At 48.2% G+C, this 20,706-nt stretch overlaps 1 protein-coding gene across 4 annotated transcripts in view; it reads right to left on the bottom strand.

Moving 5' to 3' along the window:
• smyd3 (SET and MYND domain containing 3) overlaps nt 1-19,398 on the bottom strand; it is a 1,068,428-nt gene extending 1,049,030 nt beyond the window's left edge. Inside the window, exon 1 of one of the 4 annotated variants that reach the window (XR_011948475.1) lies at nt 19,204-19,398. Coding sequence is in view for 1 of the 4 variants with exons in the window: in XM_072512909.1 (XP_072369010.1) it covers nt 19,204-19,364 (161 nt within the window). In the remaining 3 variants the exon portion in view is untranslated. The remainder of the gene's footprint in view (nt 1-19,203) is intronic. The other 3 variants (XM_072512909.1, XM_072512917.1, XM_072512922.1) reach the window with 3 other exon arrangements.
• Nucleotides 19,399-20,706: the final 1,308 nt, after the last annotated feature.

Here is a 20,706-nt window from a genome sequence, read left to right as displayed (position 1 = left end):
GCCCTCAAACGATGCCTGGGGTTCTTCTCATACTATGCCCAGTGGGTCCCTAACTATGCGGACAAGGTCCGCCCACTCATTCACTCCACAGTTTTCCCCCCGACGGCTGAGGCTCACCAGGCCTTCAACCGCATCAAGGCAGACATCGCCAAGGCCGCGATGCACGCGGTCGACGAGACCCTCCCCTTTCAAGTCGAGAGTGATGCATCAGACGTCGCTCTGGTCGCCACCCTCAACCAGGCAGGCAGGCAAGTGGCATTCTTTTCCCGCACCCTCTATGCCTCCGAAATTCAGCACTCCTCCGTCGAAAAGGAGGCCCAAGCCATCGTTGAAGCTGTGCGGCATTGGAGGCATTACCTGGCCGGCAGGAGATTCACTCTCCTCACTGACCAACGGTCGGTTGCCTTCATGTTTAACAACACACAGCGGGGCAAGATCAAAAATGATAAGATCTTGAGGTGGAGGATCGAGCTCTCCACCTACAATTACGAGATTTTGTATCGCCCTGGTAAGCTCAACGAGCCCCCCGATGCCCTGTCCCGAGGTACATGTGCCAGCGCACAAGTGGACCGACTCCGGGCCCTACACGATGGTCTCTGTCACCCAGGGGTCACCCGTTTTTTTCCACTTCATAAAGGCCCGCAATCTACCCTACGCCATTGCGGAAGTCAGGGTGGTCACCAAAGACTGCCAGGTCTGCGCGGAATGTAAACCACACTTCTACCGGCCAGACCGCGCGCACCTGGTGAAGGCCTCCCGTCCCTTTAAACGCCTCAGCATGGATTTCAAAGGGCCCCTCCCCTCCTCCGACCGAAACACGTACTTCCTTAACGTGATCGACGAATACTCCAGATTCCCCTTTGCCATTCCATGCCCCGATATGACGTCTGCCACAGTCATCAAAGCCCTCAATAGCATCTTCACTGTTTGGTTTCCCCGCTTACGTCCACAGCGACCGGGGATCCTCCTTTATGAGTGATGAGCTGCGTCAATTCCTGCTCAGCAAGGGCATTGCCTCAAGCAGGACGACCAGTTACAACCCCCGGGGAAACGGGCAGGTGGAGAGGGAGAACGGGACGGTCTGGAAGGTCGTCCTGCTGGCCCTACGGTCTAAAAACCTCCCGGTCTCCCGCTGGCAGGAGGTCCTCCCCGACACCCTCCACTCCATCCGATCGCTACTTTGCACTGCGACTAATGCAACCCCCCATGAACGTCTCCTTGCCGTCCCTAGGAAGTCCACCTCCGGGGTTTCGCTCCCGTGGCTGGCAGCTCCAGGACCCGTTCTCCTCCGCAAGCACGTGCGGCTCCACAAGGCGGACCCGTTGGTCGAGAGGGTACAGCTACTCCATGCAAACCCGCAGTATGCCTACGTGGCGTACCCCGACGGCCGCCAAGACACAGTCTCCCTCAGGGACCTGGCACCAGCTGGGTCCATCCAGTCCCCCGTATCTGCCCCGGCGCCACCCATCCTCCCCCCAGCACACCTCACCACAGCCCCCGCTCCAAGACGATCCGTCCTCCCATTGGTTCCACCCGGGGATGAAGATGAGGACTACACGCTCCCGGAGTCACCGACAACCAAGCCGGCACCTGCATGGCTACCAGGACTGCGGCGCTCACAACGGAGGATCAAGGCACCCGACTGGCTAAATTTGTAAACTTTTCCCCAAACTGTACACTTTAAAAATGCTCACATACATGTAGATGGTTTTCCACCACCCCCGCTGGACTCTTTTTTTTTTTTAAACAGGGGGTGAATGTGGTTGTCACCACTGTTTGTATATATGACGTATATGAGAAGTAATACGGTAAGGCTCCTGTACTACAAGTACGGGGGTAGATCCCTGCCTGCTGGCTCCGCCCAGTAGGCAGAGTATAAATGTGTGTGCTCACCGAGCTGCAGCCATTTCGGCAGCAGCTGTAGGAGGCAACACATCTCTGCTTAATAAAGCCTCGATTACTCTCTACTCTCGTCTCGTCGTAATTGATAGTGCATCAGGGGCTTTACATGAACCGTTGAGACAATACTCGGCCTGATGTTTAGGAATTTCAGCTTTTCTTCGAATTTCAGTTTTTCTTCCATTTTATTTTATCTTTTCAACCAGTTCGACCTCTGTAGCCTTTGCTGCAGAGCCTCCTTGCATATCTGGCAGGTACTAAAAGTCAAAGAGTTGCAATAATTTCCACCTTGATCACAAAAAAAGCCTCAAATTAAGCAGCTAAATGCACAGTCCCCACAACATGTATAGAACGATGCAATGGTTAAGGCACAGGAGCAGAACATTCAGCAAGGTGTGTCCATATCTGCTCTCCATAAAAGCAACTCGCCTAGTCCCACTCTCTCGCTTTTACCCCATAGCTCTGCAAAATTCTTCCCCCTTCAGATAATTTCCAATTCCCTTTAGCAAAACAAAGCTGCTCAGGCAGCACATTCCAGATCCTAACCACTCGCCGTCTGCCTCAATTTTCCTGTGATCGACATCAGAAAAGAAAGAATGGGACCTCTGGTGGCATTACGTAGGGGAAGATGTGCACGAGGTGGCTCGCACTAGAGTACTCCACTTTTTGCCCTTTTCGCTCAGTTTCAGGGGGTATTTTCTTTTGAAAACCCACAGAATTAATGGGATAAGAATCCTGTATAGGTGAAATGTTCAGAGTTCAGAAAGATCAGGGGAAAAGGCAGACAGTAGAAGTTCGATGACGGAATCAGAGGCCTCTCGGAGCTCGGTGGCAGAGGAAATGGCGGAGGCAGCCTCTGGGGCTCCGGGCACTCCACTAACGGCCTAGGTGCTTTCAAGTACCTTGGCGAAGGAATTCGATAAGCACTGGCGAGTTGTGTCCGAGGACCTCCGCAAATAGATGGATGAGGCGTTGGCCCCCATCCAAGTGGCTCTGTAGAAGACTAACAAAACCATGAAAGTCCATGGAGCCACGATAAAAGACATGGAAGTGGCACAACAATCAGATTGCCTTCACTGGAGGTGGAGATGTCTCTGGTGGCCGATGCGAATAAATCTCCGGAGGCCAAGATGAAGGATTTAGGGAATCAATTCAGGAGGCAAAACGTCTGAATTGTGAGGCTGCCCATGGAAGTCCATTGGAAAGCCTCATGCCCACGGAGTACTTTGCAGAGATATTCAGGTAGATGATGGGGAGGATTGATTCACGTTTCCTGTCTAGTTGGACCTAGCCCACCGTATACTCCAGCAGAGGCCTCATCCGGAGGATCCACTGCCATGTGCGGTAACGGTGAAGTTAGGGTTAGGGTCCCGAGGGGGAATGTATTTAGGTTCTTGCAGATGTGTGATTTTTTTTGACTCAATTTTATATGTTGCACAATGGAGGTGGACATGCGTTCACAAAGTTCCTCGTCTGCAAATAATAGCGTCCAACCTCCAAAGCGGACGCTAAGGAACTCCCTTTATTTCCTCTGGTATGTCGCCCTCACTTATGGATAGGGTACTACCCTTGGGTAAACAAAGGGAGGGTATGATCTCAGAGGTTTATGGACGGTTGTTGGCGATGGAGCGGGTGGGCGTTGGAGGAGGTAAAGAGGAAGTGGGAGGAAGAGAGAGGTTTGATCCTGGAGGAGGGGGATGTGGATTAAGGCTCCGCATAGGATCAACTTCACGTTCCCGTATGCGAGGTTACGTCTGATCCCGTTTAAGGTGGTGCAAAGGGCGCACCCGACTCGGGCGTGTATGAGTCGGTTCTTCCGGGGGTGAAGAATAGATATTCTTTGGACTGTGAGAGGAAATTGGAGCACCCGGAGGAAACCCACGCAGACAAGGGGGGAAAGTGCAAACTCCACACAGACAGTCCCGAGGCTGGAATTGAAAGTCTCTGGCGCTAAGGGCCAGCAGTGCTAATCACTGTGCCGCATCAGCTTATTTTGGATGGGGGCTTCAAATGGTGTTCTGACCCCTAGTCTGGATCGGTCCAAGCCCAAATATCTGACTCCACCAGGGGTGGCCAGAGCTTTGTTGTTTTTCGTGGGACAGATGGGGATTTTTTTCCACTCAGGCGATCAAAGTTTTTTCATTTTTCCCACGTGCATCAGGAATATTCGCGGATCGATTTTCCTCTTGTGATGGCGGCCGGTCACTCACCGATTATGGTTTCAGACCATGCCCCGTACTTTGTTTCTTTCGCATTATTTTTGGGCACTAAAGTCAGGTCCTTCCCAGCGTCCACTATGGAGGTTGGACACAATATTATTTGCAGACAAGGAATTTTGTGAACGCATGTCCACCTCCATTGTGGAATATATAAAATTGGGTCAATTAAGAGGGCAAGAAGGAGTGAACCACATGGCTGTGGTCTGGAGACACATGTCGGTCAAACCTGAGAAGGACAAGATTTCCTTCTCAAAGGGCATTAGTGAGCCAGACGGGCGTGTACAATATGAACAGGCTTGAATGATCGAATGGCCTAATTCTACTCCGCCAGGCAATAATATTACAACTGAATGGTTTGCGTTTCAACTTCCACATGCCCATCCACCCCAAATACCTTAGATTCTACCTCCACCTTAAAAATATTGTGACCCTGCCTCTACCACCTTCTGAGGCAGAGTATTCCACGGTCGCACAGCCCTCGAGAGAAAATTTCTCCTCATCTCTTATCCTAAAACAGCAACCCCTAATTTTGAAGTCGAGACCCTTAGTTATGGACTCGCCCACAAGAGGAATCATCCTTTCCCCGTCCACCTTGCCAAGATTGTTCAGGATCGTATACCATTCAACCAAGTCAGGGCAGCACGGTAGCACAGTGGTTAGCACTGCTGCCTCACGGCGCCGAGGTCCCAGGTTCGATCCCGGCTCTGGGTCACTGTCCGTGTGTGGTTTGCACATTCTCCCTGTGTCTGCGTGGGTTTCGCCCCCACAACACAAAGATGCATAGGGTAGGTGGATTGGCCACGCTAAATTGCCCCTTAATTGGAAAAATGAATTGGGTACTCTAAATTTTTTTTTTTATAATTTAAAGTATACATATATACACACACACACACACAATATATACATACATACTTCAACCAAGTCACCCGTCACTCTTCTAAACTCCAGTGGAACAAGCCTGGTCCTCATAAAGGCAACCTACTCATTCCATATCGAATCTGATAAATCTACTCTGAATCGCTTCCAATGCATTTACATCCTTCCTTAAATAAGGACAACAAAACTGGACACCGTATTCACCAATGCTCCACACAACTGAAGAACAACATCCTTACTTTTATTTTTTTTTTTTAATGTTTATATTGGCTTTTCTTCATTTTACATCCATGTGTATGGAACACACTATGAAGAGCATGGTCATGCGGTAACAGATATAGTACATAACAATAGTCCAGTCCTAATCTACAAAGCACATTTACAAATAAATAAATAATCTTAATTAGTGTCACAAGTAGGCTTACATTAACACTGCAATGAAGTTACTGTGAAAATCCCCCAGTCGCCACACCCCAGCATCTGTTCGGGTACACGGAGGGAGAATTCAGAATGTCCAATTTACCTGGGACCTGTGGGAGGAAACCGGGGCACCTGGAGGAAACCCACACAAACACGGGGAGAACGTGCCAACTCCACAGAGAGAGTGACCCACATCGAGAATCGAACCCGGGTCCCTGCCGCTGTGAAGCAACAGTGCTAGCCACTGTGCTACCGTGCCGCCCATACAAGTTCCTATGTGAGGTAGGTGTCTTCCCCCCCCCATCCCCCCCAACGCACAGGATGTGGTTGGTGTACATATACACTTTTGCTGTGCCTTGGAATCCTTTGACCCTGCTTTGAGTCCTTCCTGGCTGCGAATCCGAACTTCCACTGTCTGCCTTGTTGGTTTCCGCCACGACCCCTCTTCCCCTTCCTCCCCCCCCCTTCTGTTTCCTTTGTGGTCAATCTGCGGATCCCCATCCCCCCGCTCTATTAGCTGTTGGCTACAAACAGGTCCTGGAACAAGTTGGTGAATGACTTCCACAGAAGCTCCGACCCCCCACATGGCTAATTTGATTTCGCCAGCCGAGCAGGAATCTTCAGCGGGCGATTAGGGAGGCAAAGGCTCGGGCATCACACCTTTTGGGCTCGGCTTCACCCTCACCCCCACAATCCTGACATTGCCTCAAAGAAGTCTGTCCAGAACTCAACCACTCTGGGGCATGCCCAGAACACAGGCGGAGTCGACCAGTTGTTGCCTAGCCACCCTCTCCTGCCAGTCTCTACACGCTTTAAGCGATAATCAAGCCCCTAACCACAGCCTTCAGCGTCTCCCAGAACGTGGAGGGTGAGACCTCACCATTCTGGTGTGCAACCTCCATGGGGGGCCTTGGGCACGGCCCATCTCCAACTTCAAGTCCACTACGATTGCCGAGTATTCCACTCTCACGGTCTCTGGAAGCTCTGCTTTCCCCACCACAAAGATGTCAATGCGTGTGCATACCTCGTGTACCTGGGAGAAGGAGGAGAAGGTTCTCCCCTGGAGGCGTGAACCTCTGCAGGTCCACTGCCCCCATCTGCTCCATAAGCACAACTAGTTCTTTCACCATATTGGAGGTCTTCCCCGGTTTGGGGCTTGATCTGTCCGTCCGTGGGTCCTGTACACAGTTAAAGTCTCCTCCCCCCACACCCCATGATTAGTCAGGGCATGTCTAGGTCAGGGATTTCCCCCATGGACTTCTTTATGAACTCCGTGTCTTCCCAGTTGGGAGCGTACACATTAACAAGGACCACTGGTGCTCCTTCCAGTACACCGCTGACCATGACGTACCATCCCCCTTGGATCCGTGTCCTCGTTGTGGTAAATGCTGTCCTCCTATTAAGCAGTATGGCTACTCCCCAGCTCTCGTCCCTTAGGAAGAATGGTAAATCGGTCCCACCCAGCCATTCCTTACCCGCAGTCGGTCCTTCTCACTCGGGTGCGTCTCTTGGAGGAAGTCAATGTCTGCTTTCATACTTTTCAGGTGGATGAAGACTCTGAATCTTTCACTGGGTTGTTAAGTCCGCTAATGTTCCAGGTGATGCCTCCCTGAACAGGTGCCAGAATGTGGCGACTAGGGGCTTTTCACAGTAACTTCATTTGAAACCTACTTGTGACAATAAGCGATTTTCATTTCATTCATTGTCCAGGCGCCACTCAACTTGGCCGCCAACTATGTGTACACCATGTGGGTGAACCCCTGCACACTGGGGTTTCCCTTGGTTTGGGGACCCTCCAAAGTGGCTGTTTGCAGGATGCACGGCACCCCCCACTCACCCCCGGTCACTCGTACCTCCTGGCGCTAGCTTTCCCGCTGGTGTGGTGGCCCCCTTCCTGGGGTCAGTTTAAGCCTACCCTTCGCTCACTACTTTTCTTCGTCTTTTAGCATTTCAGTCTATCCGGGTGACCTTTTCACCGTTGCTCATGTTGCTGTCTTCTTGGACAAATTTGTCCGCGTCCGCAGGGCAATAAAGTAGTGTTCCCTGCCCTGAAAAAGACCCACAATTTGGCTGGGTATAGCATCTCAAACGTCACCCCACTTGGGCTGCCTTTACTCTGTTAAACTCCGCCCGGCGCTTGGCCAGGTCCGCCCCAATGTCCTGGTATATCCGGGTCTCTCCCAGTTGCAGGTCTTTGCCTGCCTGGCCCAGCGCAGGATTCCTTCCTGGTACTGGTGCATTTTGGCAATTCTGGCCCTCGGCTGCTCCCCGGCCCCGAGTTTCGGCCGGAGCGACCGGTGGGCTTGGTCTATTTCTGTCGGGTTGAGGAAGCTGTCCCTTCCCACCAGGTTTCCAATCAAATGCGCCATGCAATCTGTGGGGTTCCTGCCTTCAGTTCCCTCCGGCAGGCCACTATCCTCAGAATTTGGCACCATGACCGGTTCTCCAAGTCTTCTATCCTCCCCTTTAGGTTCCCCGTGTCCATCTCCAACCTCGCTATCTCCATCTCCAGGGCGACGATCCAGTGGCTCTGGTCTTTTGAGGCCTTTTCCAGCTCTTAAAATGGTGTTCCCCTGGCCTCTAGTTGCCTCTCCGCCTTGTCCAGGGTCACCTGCATGGCGACCAGCACTTCCAGGACCACCACCTTGACCGCTGCCTTTTTGCCGACCTTGATCTCCTCTTGGAGCTCCCTTAGTTCCCTGGAGAGGAACTTCTTCCATCCGCCCTCCGCCGAGGTGGAGTTTCATGTGCGGATTGTTGGTCCTCCTCTTTCGGGTGTGGTTGGAGTTACTTTGCTTCATGGCGCCGCCCTCCCGCTCACTCGCTTCCTCCGGCTTCTGCTGCTTTTGCCTCTTTTCGACCTCTGGAGCTACTATTGGTCGGCATCGCTCTTTGTGTTTCGACGGGAGAGAGTGAGGGGATGCTTCTGTCCCGGTTCTGGGGAGCTATTTTTGACTAAAGGAGCCTAATTCCGAATTCTCAGGAGGTGAGCAACCTTTTGTGCATCCGCTCAGCACATCCCGGTCACCGGAAGTCCAACATCCTTACTTTTATGTTCGATTCCTCTTGTAATAAAGGGCAGCATTCAATTAGATTGAGATTTGTCACATAGAACATAACAGCGCAGTACAGGTCCTTCGGCCCTCAATGTTGCGCCGACCTGTGAAACCACTCTGAAGCCCATCTACACTATTCCCTTATCGTCCATATGTCGATCCAATGTATTCCCTTATCGTCCATATGTCTATCCAATGACCATTTGAATGTACTGAGGTACAGTGAAAAGTATTGTTCTGCATACAGTCCAGGCAGATCGTTGCATACGTGAAAAAACATACGACATATGATCAATACATAAAGTAAATACATAGATATCGGGTAAAGCGTACAGAGTATAGTGCGAACAACAGTAGAGAAGATGTGTAGAGCGATCAGTTCAGTCCATAAGAGGGTCATTCAGGAGCCTAGTAACAGCAGGGAAGAAACTGTTTTTGAATCTGTTAGTGCGTGTTCTCAGACTTTTGTATCTCCTGCCCGATGGAACAGGTTGGAAGAGTGAATAATCTGGGTGGGAGGGGTCTATGATTATGCTGCCCGCTTTCCCCAGGCAGCAAGGAGGTGTAGATAGAGTCACTGGATGGGAGGCGGGTTCCTGTGATGGACTGGGCTGTGTTCATGACTCTGAAGTTTCTTGCGGCCTTGGGCCGAGCAGTTGCCATACCAGGCTGTGATGCAGCCAGACAGGATGCTTTCTATGGTGCATCTGTAAAAGTTGGTAAGAGTCAATGTGGACATGCCAAATTTCCTTAGTTCCCCGAGAAAGTATAGGCGCTGTTGTGCTTTCTTGATCATAGCACCTACACGAATGGACCAGGACAGATTGTTGGTGATGTTTACACCTAGGAATGTGAAGGTGTCAACCATCTCCACATCGGCACCATTGATGCAGACAAGGGTGTGTACGATACTTTGCTTCCTGAAGTCAATGACCAGCTCCTTAGTTTTGCTGACATTGAGGGAGAGATTGTTGTCGTTACACCATGCCACTAGGTTCTCTATCTCCCTCCTGTACTCTGACTCATTGTTTGAGATCCGACCCTCTTAAGGTTGTGTCATCAACAAACTTGTAGATGGAGTTGGAGCCAAATTTTGCCACACAGTGGCGTGTGTATAAGGAGTATAGTAGGGGGCTAGGTACAGCTTTACAGGGCCTTGGCATTGAGGATTATCGTGGCGGAGGTGTCATTGTTTATTTTTACTGATTGTGGTCTATGGGTCAGGAAGTTAAGGATCCAGTTGCAGAGGGAGGAGTCGAGTCCTAGGTTTTGGAGTTTTGATATGAGCTTGGCTGGGATTATGGTGTTGAAGGCGGAGCTGTAGTGGATGAATAGGAGTATGACGGAGGAGTCCTTGTTGTCGAGATGCTCCAGGGAGGAGTGTAGGGCCAGGGAGATAACATCTGCTGTGGATCGGTTGTGGTGGTATGCGGATTGCAGTGGAACAAAGCGTTCTGGAAGTATGGAGTTGATGTGTCTCATGATCAACCTCTTGAAGTATTTCATAATGATAGATGTCAAGGCCATCGGACAGTAGTCATTGAGGCACATTGCCTGGTTTTTCTTTGGCACCTGTAGGATGGTGGTCTTCTTGACGCAGTTGGGAACCTCGGAATGGAGTAGGGAGAGGTTGAAGATGTCCGCGAACACACCCACCAGTTGGTCTGCATAGGATCGGAGTGCACGACCAGGGACGACTCCGTCAGGACCCGTTGCTTTCCGGGGTTCACTTTCAAGAAGGCCGATCGAACATCTGAAGCTGTGACGGTAGATATGAGTATGTCCAAGGCTGTTGGGGCAGTTGTCAGCGATTTATTGGCATACTGTTCAAACCGTTGAACATAGAATGCATTGGGTTTATTGGGGAGGTGCGCTGCTGCCGCAGATTCTACTCGGCTTTGCTTTGTAGCCCGTTATGTAGTTTAAGCCTTGCCACAACCGACAGGAGTCCATGTCATTAGTCTGGTATTGTCTCTTGGCGTCCCAGATGGCTTTGCGGAGGTCGTACCTGGATTTTTGTATAGGTCAGGATCGCCTGCCTTGAACATCTCAGACCTGGATTTCAGTAGGGAGTGGATCTACCAGTTAAACCATGCTTTCCGGTTGGGGAAATCATGAACTACTTTCTTTGGCACGCAATCGTCAACTCACTTGCAGATAAGTGGAGATAAAGTCTGTGACGATGGTAACATATCTAGGTTGGCCACTGAGTTGTTGAATATGGACGACTCTAAGTTTCACTCGTATTTATAGCAGTGTACAATTCATCAAGCACCCTCTTCATTTCCGCCTGGAGTGGGATGTAGACTGCTGTGATGATGGCAGAAGTGAACTCCCATGGACGATAGAACGGGCAGCACTTCACAGTCAGGTATTCCAGGTTTGGGAGCAGTCGTTCACCAGGGTTGCCACATCGGACCACCAGGTGGAGTTGACGAGGAGGCAAACGCCTCCACCCTTCACCTTGCCCAATTCACAGTCCATCTGGTGAATTGAGAAGTGCTCAGGTTGAATAGCCTAGTCCAGTTAGCCTTCTTAATTGATTGCTGTACCTCCATACAAACGTTTTGTGACTCATGCATGAGAACACTCAAATCTCTCTGCACCTCTGCATTCTCTAACCATTCCCCATTTAAGTAATACTCTGCCTTTTTATTCTTCCTGCCAAAGTGAACAATGTCTCATTTTGCCACATTATACTCCATCTGTCAGATTTTTGCCCATTCTCTCAACCTATCTGTATCCTTCTGCAATCTCATGTCTTCTTCACAACATACTTCCCTTCCTATTTTTATGTCTTCAAAATTAGCTACCATGCTTACACTCCCCTCCTCCAAATCATTGATATGAATTGTAAAATGTTGAGGCCCCAGAACAGACCCCTGCGGGACTCCATTTGTCACATCCTGCCAATCAGAAAAAGACCCATTTATGCATACTCTGCCAGCCAATCTTCTATCCAGGCTAATATGTTACCCCCTATACCATGAGCTTTTATTTTCCACAATAACGTTTGATGCAAGACCTTATCAAATGTTTTGTGGAAATCCAAGTACAGTACATCTACAGGCTCTCCTTTATCCACAGCACATGTTACTCCTTCAAAGAACTCCCAAAAAATTGGTTAAACATGATTTCCCTTTCACAAAACCATACTGACTCTTCCTGATTACCTTGAGCTTTTCTAAGTGCCCATCTATAACCTCCTGAATGACTGATTCTAGCACCTTCCCCATGACAGACATCATGCTAATTGGCTTGTAGTTTCCAGTTTTCTGCTCCCTCCCTTCCTGAATAGAAGGATCACATTTGTTACGTTCCAGTCTGATGCAACCTTTCCAGGATCTCACAAATTTTGGAAAATGAACACTAACGCATTGACTACCTCATTAGCTCCTCTTTTAAGACCCTAGGATGAAGTCTATCTGGACCTGGAGACTTATCAGCCCACAGCTCCATCAGTTTGCTCAGTACTGCTTCCCTAGTGATAGTAATTTCACCAAGTTCCTCTCTCGCTTCCACCTCCCGATTTACAGCTATTATCGGAATGGTTTTTCTATCCTGTAATGGCAAACACAGAATATTTGTTCATTTCATCTGCCATCTCCTTATTATCTACTGTTAGCTCCCCAGTCTCACTCTCTAGCGGACCACTCACTTAACTCACTCATTTCCTTTTTGCAAAAACTCCTATCAGTTTTTACATTTCTCGCTAGCTTCCTCTCGTATTGTAATTTATTTTTCCTAATGAACGTTTTAGCCATTCTCTGCCCTTCTTTATATTCTGACCAAACATCTGACCTGCCACTCATGTTTGCGCAGTTATATGCTTTTCCCTTAAGTTTGATACTTTCCTTAATTATTTTTTTAAAATATTTTATTGAGGCATTTATATATTCACACAACAAACATAATCACCAACCTAAACAAGTTAACAGGACTGCAAATAACAAACTCAACAAAATACCCCAACATGTCCCCCACTTGCCAACTCCCCTGCCTCTCCATTTTAACACCCCCCCCCCCCCCTTTCCCTCTGCTGACATCTTAACCTTTCCTGGAGAAGTTGATAAACGGCTGCCACCTCCGGGCAAACCCCTTCACAGAACCCCTCAAGGTAAACTTTATTTTTTTCTAACCCGAGAAACTCCGCCAGGTCACCCCCCCCCCCCCACTCCTCTTCCATTCCAACAATTTCCATCTCTGGGCCACCAAGACATCGGCCTCTCTCGTCCCCTGGACTCCCGGGTCTTCCGACACTCCAAAGATCGCTACTTCTGGACTTGGGACCACCTTCAACTTAAGGACCTCCGACATAATGTCGGCAAACCCCTGCCAGTATCCCCCAAGCTTCGGACATGCCCAAAATATGTGGACAAGATGCACGGGCCCCGCCGCATACCGCCCACACCTATCCTCCACCCCTTCAAAAAACCTGCTCATCCTGGTCACAGTTATATGTGCAGTGTGGACCACCTTAAACTGGATACGGCTACGCCTAGCACACGAGTTTTTATCCACCCAAACAAACCCTGAAATCATCGCATTCACCCTCCTAAAGAAAGTCTTAGGAATCAAAATCGGGACCATAAGACCATAAGACATAGGAGCAGAAGTAAGGCCATTCGGCCCATCGAGTCCAATCTACCATTCAATCATGGCTGATTTAGAACATAAGAACTAGGAGCAGGGGTAGGCCATCTGGCCCCTCGAGCCTGCTCCACCATTCAATGAGATCATGGCTGATCTTTTGTGGACTCAGCTCCACTTTCCGGCCCAAACACCATAACCCTTAATCCCTTTATTCTTCAAAAAACTATCTTCATTAAATGTTTTTAAGATAAAGGAGCCTCTACTGCTTCACTGGGCAAGGAATTCCATAGATTCACAACCCTTTGGGTGAAGAAGTTCCTCCTAAGCTCAGTCCTAAATCTATCCCTTATTTTGAGGCTATGCCCCCTAGTTCTGCTTTCACCCGCCAGTGGAAACAACCTGCCCGCATCTATCCTATCTATTCCCTTCATAATTTTATATGTTTCTATAAGATCCCCCCTCAGCCTTCTAAATTCCAACGAGTACAGTCCCAGTCGATTCAACCTCTCCTCGTAATCCAACCCCTTCAGCTCTGGGATTAACCTAGTGAATCTCCTCTGCACACCCTCCAGTGCCAGTACGTTCAACTCCATTTACCCACGCTCTCTCCATAGCCCTTAATTCCTCGAGAAATCAAGAATTTATCAACTTCTGTCTTAAAGACACTCAACGTACTGGCCTCCACCGCCCTCTGTGGCAATGAATTCCACAGACCCACCACTCTCTGGCTGAAGCAATTTCTCCTCATCTCTGTTCTAAAGTGACTCCCTTTTATTCTAAGGCTGTGCCCCCAGGTCCTAGTCTCCCCTGCTAATGGAAACAATTTCCCTACGTCCACCCTATCTAAGCCATTCATTATCTTGTAAGTTTCTATTAGATTTCCCCTCAACCTCCTAAACTCCAATTAATATAATCCCAGGATCCTCAGACGTTCATCGTATATTAGGCCTACCATTCCTGGGATCATCCGTGAGAATCTCTGCTGGACCCGCTCCAGTGCCAGTATGTCCTTCCTGAGGTGTGGGGCCCAAAATGAAATGAAAAATGAAAATCGCTTATTGTCACAAGTAGGCTTCAATGAAGTTACTGTGAAAAGCCCCTAGTCGCCACATTCCAGCGCCTGTTCGAGGAGGCTGGTACGGGAATCGAACCGTGCTGCTGGCCTGCCTTAAAAGCCAGCGATTTAGCCGAGTGTGCTAAACCAGCCCCTTTTGCTCACAGTATTGCTCACAGTATTCTAAATGGGGCCTAACTAGTGCTTTATAAAGCTTCAGAAGTATATCCCTGCTTTTATATTCCAAGCCTCTTGAGATAAATGACAACATTGCATTTGCTTTCTTAATTACGGACTCAACCTGCAAGTTTACCTTTAGAGAATCCTGGACTAGGATTCCCAAGTCCCTTTGCACTTCACATTGTGAATTTTGTCACCGTTTAGAAAATAGTCCAAAGTGCAAGACCTCGCACTTGCCCACGTTGAATTTCATCAGCCATTTCTTGGACCACTCTCTTAAACTGTCTAAATCTTTCTGCAGCCTCCCCACCTCCTCCATACGACCTGCCCCTCCACCTATCTTTGTATCATCGGCAAACTTAGCCAGAATGCCCCCAGTCCCGTCATCTAGATCGTTAATATATAAAGAGAACAGCTGTGGCCCCAACACTGAACCCTCCAGGACACCACTCGTCACCGGTTGCCATTCCGAAAAAGAACCTTTTATCCCATCTCTCTGCCTTCTGCCTGACAGCCAATCGTCAATCCATGTTAGTACCTTGCCTCGAATACCATGGGCCCTTATTTTACTCAGCAGCCTCCCGTGAGGCACCTTATCAAAGGCCTTTTGGAAGTCAAGATAGATAACATCCATTGGCTCTCCTTGGTCTAACCTATTTGTTATCTCTTCAAAGAACTCTAACAGGTTTGTCAGGCACTACCTCCCCTTACTAAATCCATGCTGACTTGTCCTAATCCGACCCTGCACTTCCAAGAATTTAGAAATCTCATCCTTAACAATGGATTCTAGAATCTTGCCAACAACCGAGGTTAGGCTAATTGGCCTATAATGTTCCATCTCTTTTCTTGTTCCCTTCTTGAACAGGGGGGTTACAACAGCGATTTTCCAATCCTATGGGACTTTCCCTGACTCCAGTGACTTTTGAAAGATCATAACTAACGCCCCCACTATTTCTTCAGCTATCTCCTTTAGAACTCTAGGATGTAGCCCATCTGGGCCCGGAGATTTATCAATTTTTAGACCTCTTAGTTTCTCTAGCATTTTCTCCTTTGTGATGGCTACCATATTCAACTCTGCCCACTGACTCTCCTGAATTGTTGGGATATTACTCATGTCTTCTACTGTGAAGACTGACGCAAAGTACTTATTTAGTTCCTCAGCTATTTCCTTGTCTCCCATCACTAGATTACCAGCGTCATTTTGGAGCGGCCCAATGTCTACTTTTGCCTCCCGTTTGTTTTTAATGTATTTAAAGAAACTTTTACTATCATTCCTAATATTATTGGCTAGCCTACCTTCAAACTTTATCCTCTCTTTCCTTATTTCTCTCTTTGTTATCCTCGGTTTGTTTTTGTAGCCTTCCCAATCTTCTGACTTCCCACTACTCTTTGCCACATTATAGGCTTTCTCTTTTGCTTTGATGCATTCCCTGACTTCCTTAGTCAGCCATGGCTGCCTAATCCCCCCTCTGATAACCTTTCTTTTCTTTGGGATGAACCTCTGTACTGTGTTCTGGACGTTCTAGAACACAAACAAGAACCTCGGGAGGACCATCATTTACATCGATTGCACCCGCCCCGTCAATGACAGCTGGAGCACATTCACCTCCTAAAGTCCCCCTTCATCTGTTCCATCCATCAAGCCAGATTCAGCTTGTGCAGCTGCTCCCACCCTCGCCCCACTTGAATACCCAAGTACCGAAAGTTCCCCCCCACCACCCTAAATGGCAACTCCCCCAGCCTCTTCTCCTGCCCCCTCACTTGGATCAGAAAAACCTCGCTCTTCTCCATATTCAATTTATACCACGAGAACGGGCCGAGTTCTTCCAAAATCCTCAATCCTTCCAATACTTTCCAACGGGTTCGAAATATACAGCAGCAAGTCATCCCCTTACAGCGAGACTCTATGCTCCACCCCCTCCCCGTACTATCCCCTGCCATTCCCTTGATGCTCTCAGCGCCATTGCCAGTGACCTATATCCAAGGCAACGAACAAACCTTCCTTAACTTCTTTAGTTTATCATGCATGGTGGTCCATCCTTTAGAAGTTATCTCTTTAGAAGGAATATGCGAGAAAAAAAATTAAAATGTCTGCCACTGCTTTTCTATTGATCTATCCTCTCACCTTAGCTCGATCAGCTTTCATGCCCACATAGGTGCCTTTATTTAAGTTTAAAATACTAGTCTTAGGCCCACTCTTCTCCCTTTCAAATTGGATGTAATATTCAGTTATGTTGAGGTTGCAGCTACCTAGAGGTGCCATTACTGAGATCATTAATTAATCCTATCACATTATATATTACCAAGTCATATAAATTACCAAGTCTTGAAGAAACTATCTCAAAAGCATTCTATGAATTCTCATCCAGGCTATTACTTTGATTTTTCCAGTTTATATGATTATTGCCGGCCCTTATCACAAGCCTACAATATTTTTTCTTCTATAACTTTGCTCTACATTGGGGTTACTGTTGGGGGATATCTGTAGGCCTCTCCCACTCGTGACTTCTTTCCATGACTATTCTTCATCTCCACCCAAACCAATTTTACTTGAACCTGATTTGAGCCCATTATCCTGGGCCTCTGGATTATCAGGTCAGTGACATTACCATTATGCCACCATTTCGCTGATAATTCCAACGTGTTCCCAATGGTTCTAGAATTCAGATAAACACAAACACTGTACAATAATGGTTATGTTACTGGATGAGTAGGCATCCAGAAATAGGAGTTCAAGTCCCAGCATGGAATTCAAATCTTTAATAGTGATCATGAAACCATCAGACCGTGTAAAACCAAATCTGGTTCACTCATGTCCTTCAGGGAAGGAAATCTGCCATCCTTGCCCGATGTGGCCTACATGTGACTTCAGACCCAGAGCACTGTGGTTGACTCTTAACTGCCCTTGGAACTGGCCAAGAAAGTTTTACCAAACCTCTACCCTTGCACCTTGCCAGGAGGAATTGGGATTGGGCAATAAACGCCAGTGGTGTCCACATCCTAAAAATGAATGGTTCCATAGTTGGGTAGTTGGGTGTTAGGATTTTTTAAGGTCTTGATTTACTTGATTTTGCTTAATCTTCATATCAAGTAAATGCCTCAAATTTCTGCTTTGGTTAGGAATCTTATTCTTTCTCCTTTCCACATCTGACTTCAAACCTTTTGCTCCATCTTCAACATGAACCGATTTGTTTTTCTTTGACAGCTTTGACAAAGGGTCATCTGGTCTCATAAGGTTAGCTCTTTTCTCTCCCTATAGTTGCTGCCAGACCTGCTGAGATTTTCCAGCATTTTTCCTTTGGTTAACAAAACAATTCCTTTTTCCGACCAGATCTAAACACAGCCACATTTAATCACAATGCAATTCAAATCACACGTAAAGCCATCATCAACCTGCCCACTTTCATGGTGCTTCCATTCAAACAGGCAGCATGGTGGCACAGTGGTTAGCACTGCTGTCTCACAGCGGCAGGGACCCAGGTACAATTCTGGTCTTGGGTGACTGTCTGTGTGGAGTTTGCACGTTCTCCCCGTATCTGCATGGGTTTCCTCCAGGTGCTCCAGTTCTCCCACATTCCAAAGTTGTGCAGGTTAGGTGGATTGCACATGATCAATTGCCCCGCAGTGTCCAAAGATGTGCAGGTTAACTGGGGTTACAGGGATAGGACAGGGGAGTCAGTCTGCGTAGGGTGCTCGATTGGAGGATCGGTGCCATCTCGATGGGCCAAATGGCCTTCTTCTGCATAGTAGGGGTTCTATGATCTAAAACTGACCAGTCCTACCAAATCCTATAACTTTTCCACCTCTTCCGCTTCTATTTCCAGAGAACATATCTGTGGTGATGTGCATCAATGTAAATGCATGTAGGCTAGCTAGACACTAGAGGGAGCACCAGAGACATCGCACACACACACTCAACCAATAGATCAGTTAGATAGGACACAACCAATGGACATTCACGATACACACAGAGGTGACACGACCACAGGGGGGCATTACACCAACCCATATATAAAGGACACCACACACATGATCTGCCTCTTTCCAGTGGAGACAGTCAGTGAGTTGAGACACAGGGTTGATTCAATATTACACCCACCACATGGATTGCAGCAACTGGTTAGTCAGTCTGTGTAGCTATAGTAGGATTAGCAGTAGTGTCAAACCCAAGTAATAGAAGTGTAAATAGTTTAATAAACAAGATGAAGTTACCTCCACGTCTGAACCTTCCTTTGTCAAGTGCACCACAAGGAAGCCGCTTATGTTACACCTACAACATAACAAATCAATATCTAACTGGGCTTTGAACAGATTTGCCTCCACGCTCCTATATTAACACCATAACGTCCCTCAAACAACAGATTACCTGCACAATGCAGGCAGCCACATTTCCTACATCACATCAGTGATTACAGCTGCAAAGCACTCCACTGACTGTAAAGTGCGTTGGTACTTCCTGCAGTCGCTATACAAGTGTAAATCTTTTTAGTTCTCGACCTATGAGTGAGCAATACAAACAGTAAAGAGCTGAACTGCAAATAAGGCAATGGTTGGCAACTTCCTCGAGGACTCGGTTTCTCTCTCGACAGGTGCTTAGTTTTTTCAGCATTACTATTTTCATTCCTCAGACAGGAGATTGTACCCCTGCTTAGCTAAGCACGTTGTTTATAACTACATCTCTCATGCGCTGCGTATCAAACGTATTGAGATCACGAGTCGCTAAAATTTGAATAGAGCAATAAAGGTGGCAAATAAACTTCAAAGCGGGGTGCTCCATACTAAAGTGAAAGTGTGCCCAGTGTATCCCGCCTGCACCACCAGTGCTGCAGGTAGAGTGACAGGTACATCAGCACACAGCTCATCATCAATGGGGCACATGCAGCAGCAAGACAGAGATCAGTGGTACCTGGATAAGCAGTGTTCACAGACGGAGCCTCTGGCTTTCTTGGAGGGGATGTAAGTGTAAGGCGAAGCGGAGTAGAGGAGCTGCCCCGGGGCTATATCCCTGCTAGCTCGCAGTCCTTCTCCCCTGTGCCCACAGCTGCTCCTCTGGAAGGAGCGCGCCATCCTGTCCCGCAACAGCTGATTTGGAATCTGGAGATAGGCACGTTCTCCGACGTCATGCGTCATTCGCCCCGCCCATCGACGTCCGCGTCAGACGCTGTCGTGAGGGGACGGGGCAGAGTCACGTGACACGCCACCCCACGTGCTACCTCTTTCTGCTCACCTCCACTCACCCCAATGTGTGGTTCCAGTGTCATCCAACAGAGAACAAGCAGAGGGGTTCCCCTCCCTTTTTACCTTTGAACAGACAACTCGTAAAGAGCTGAACTGCAAAAATAAAGGAGACTTGCCTAGATCTGGTGTCAGCAGCAAAATACTGGCCTGGCCACTCACCTCCCGGGAAAGCGGTTTTTTTAAATGCCCTTCAGACCGTAGCATACCAAGTGGCCCACCAGTGGCACAATAAAGACTGGAGCAAACATTACTTATTCCTTCGCCAGTGCCATGCAGGGCCAGACAAGGCCACGGAAGAGAGGAAAAGCAAGTGGGCGGCACGGTGGTGTATACCGTGTGACTGATAGATTATCAGTGTGTAGACTATATATATTGAGGCCACTCATTCTCAAGAAGCCCACCTTCGGCAAAGGACTTGTGATGTCTTCACCCACGTGCATTGGCTATTTGCTCCCCCCCCTCCTTTGGAAGTATGATATGCAGAACTTTAAACATAAGAACCAGAAACAAATGTGGACCTGCCAGTGACAGTACCTTTGCCAGCCTTGACCATTCATTTCCATTGGCATCCTCCAGTCTGACCGTATCAAGTGACCTGGATGCAGTGGCCGGAACTTCTTTGTGGATCTATCGTAGAACCCTTTCTGCCCCTCTTTTGAAGAAGCAGTTTCCTTGATCCACAAGGATGAAAAACAGGGTCGTTTGCAGCTGTCTGTTCATTAGCAGCTGTGCTGGTGACAGCCTATTGATAAGTGGTGCCGAACGATAGCTCAGAAGCACCAGGTAGATGTCTTCCTGGCTGTTAATGGCTTCTTTTAGCAGCTGTGTAACAATGTGCGTGGCTTTTTCTGCCTTCCCGTTTGACTGGGGATTTAGAGGACTTGAAGTGATGTGCCTAAAATCGTAGTGATGGGCAAATTCAGTCCACTCAAAATTTTGAAAACAGGGACCATTGTGAGACATAAGAATGCTTGGTATGCCATGCCGGGCAAAACATTTCTTTAGCATGTCGGAAACCACACCGAGCAGTCGGGTTTGCCAACTGTGATCCCTCTGGGTAATTTGAAAAGTAGTCAATAATCAAAAGGTAGTTATCCTTAGTTTAATTACTCTTGTTCTATCACCTTTGCTCTTGAGTCGCCAGGTATCTTTCTGATACCACCACATGGTT

Source organism: Scyliorhinus torazame, chromosome 1, assembly GCF_047496885.1.
Source record: "Scyliorhinus torazame isolate Kashiwa2021f chromosome 1, sScyTor2.1, whole genome shotgun sequence".
Classification (NCBI taxonomy): Eukaryota; Metazoa; Chordata; class Chondrichthyes; order Carcharhiniformes; family Scyliorhinidae; genus Scyliorhinus; species Scyliorhinus torazame.
The sequence above is the reverse complement of the archived record's forward strand: the minus strand, read 5'-3'. Positions and strand labels throughout refer to the sequence as shown.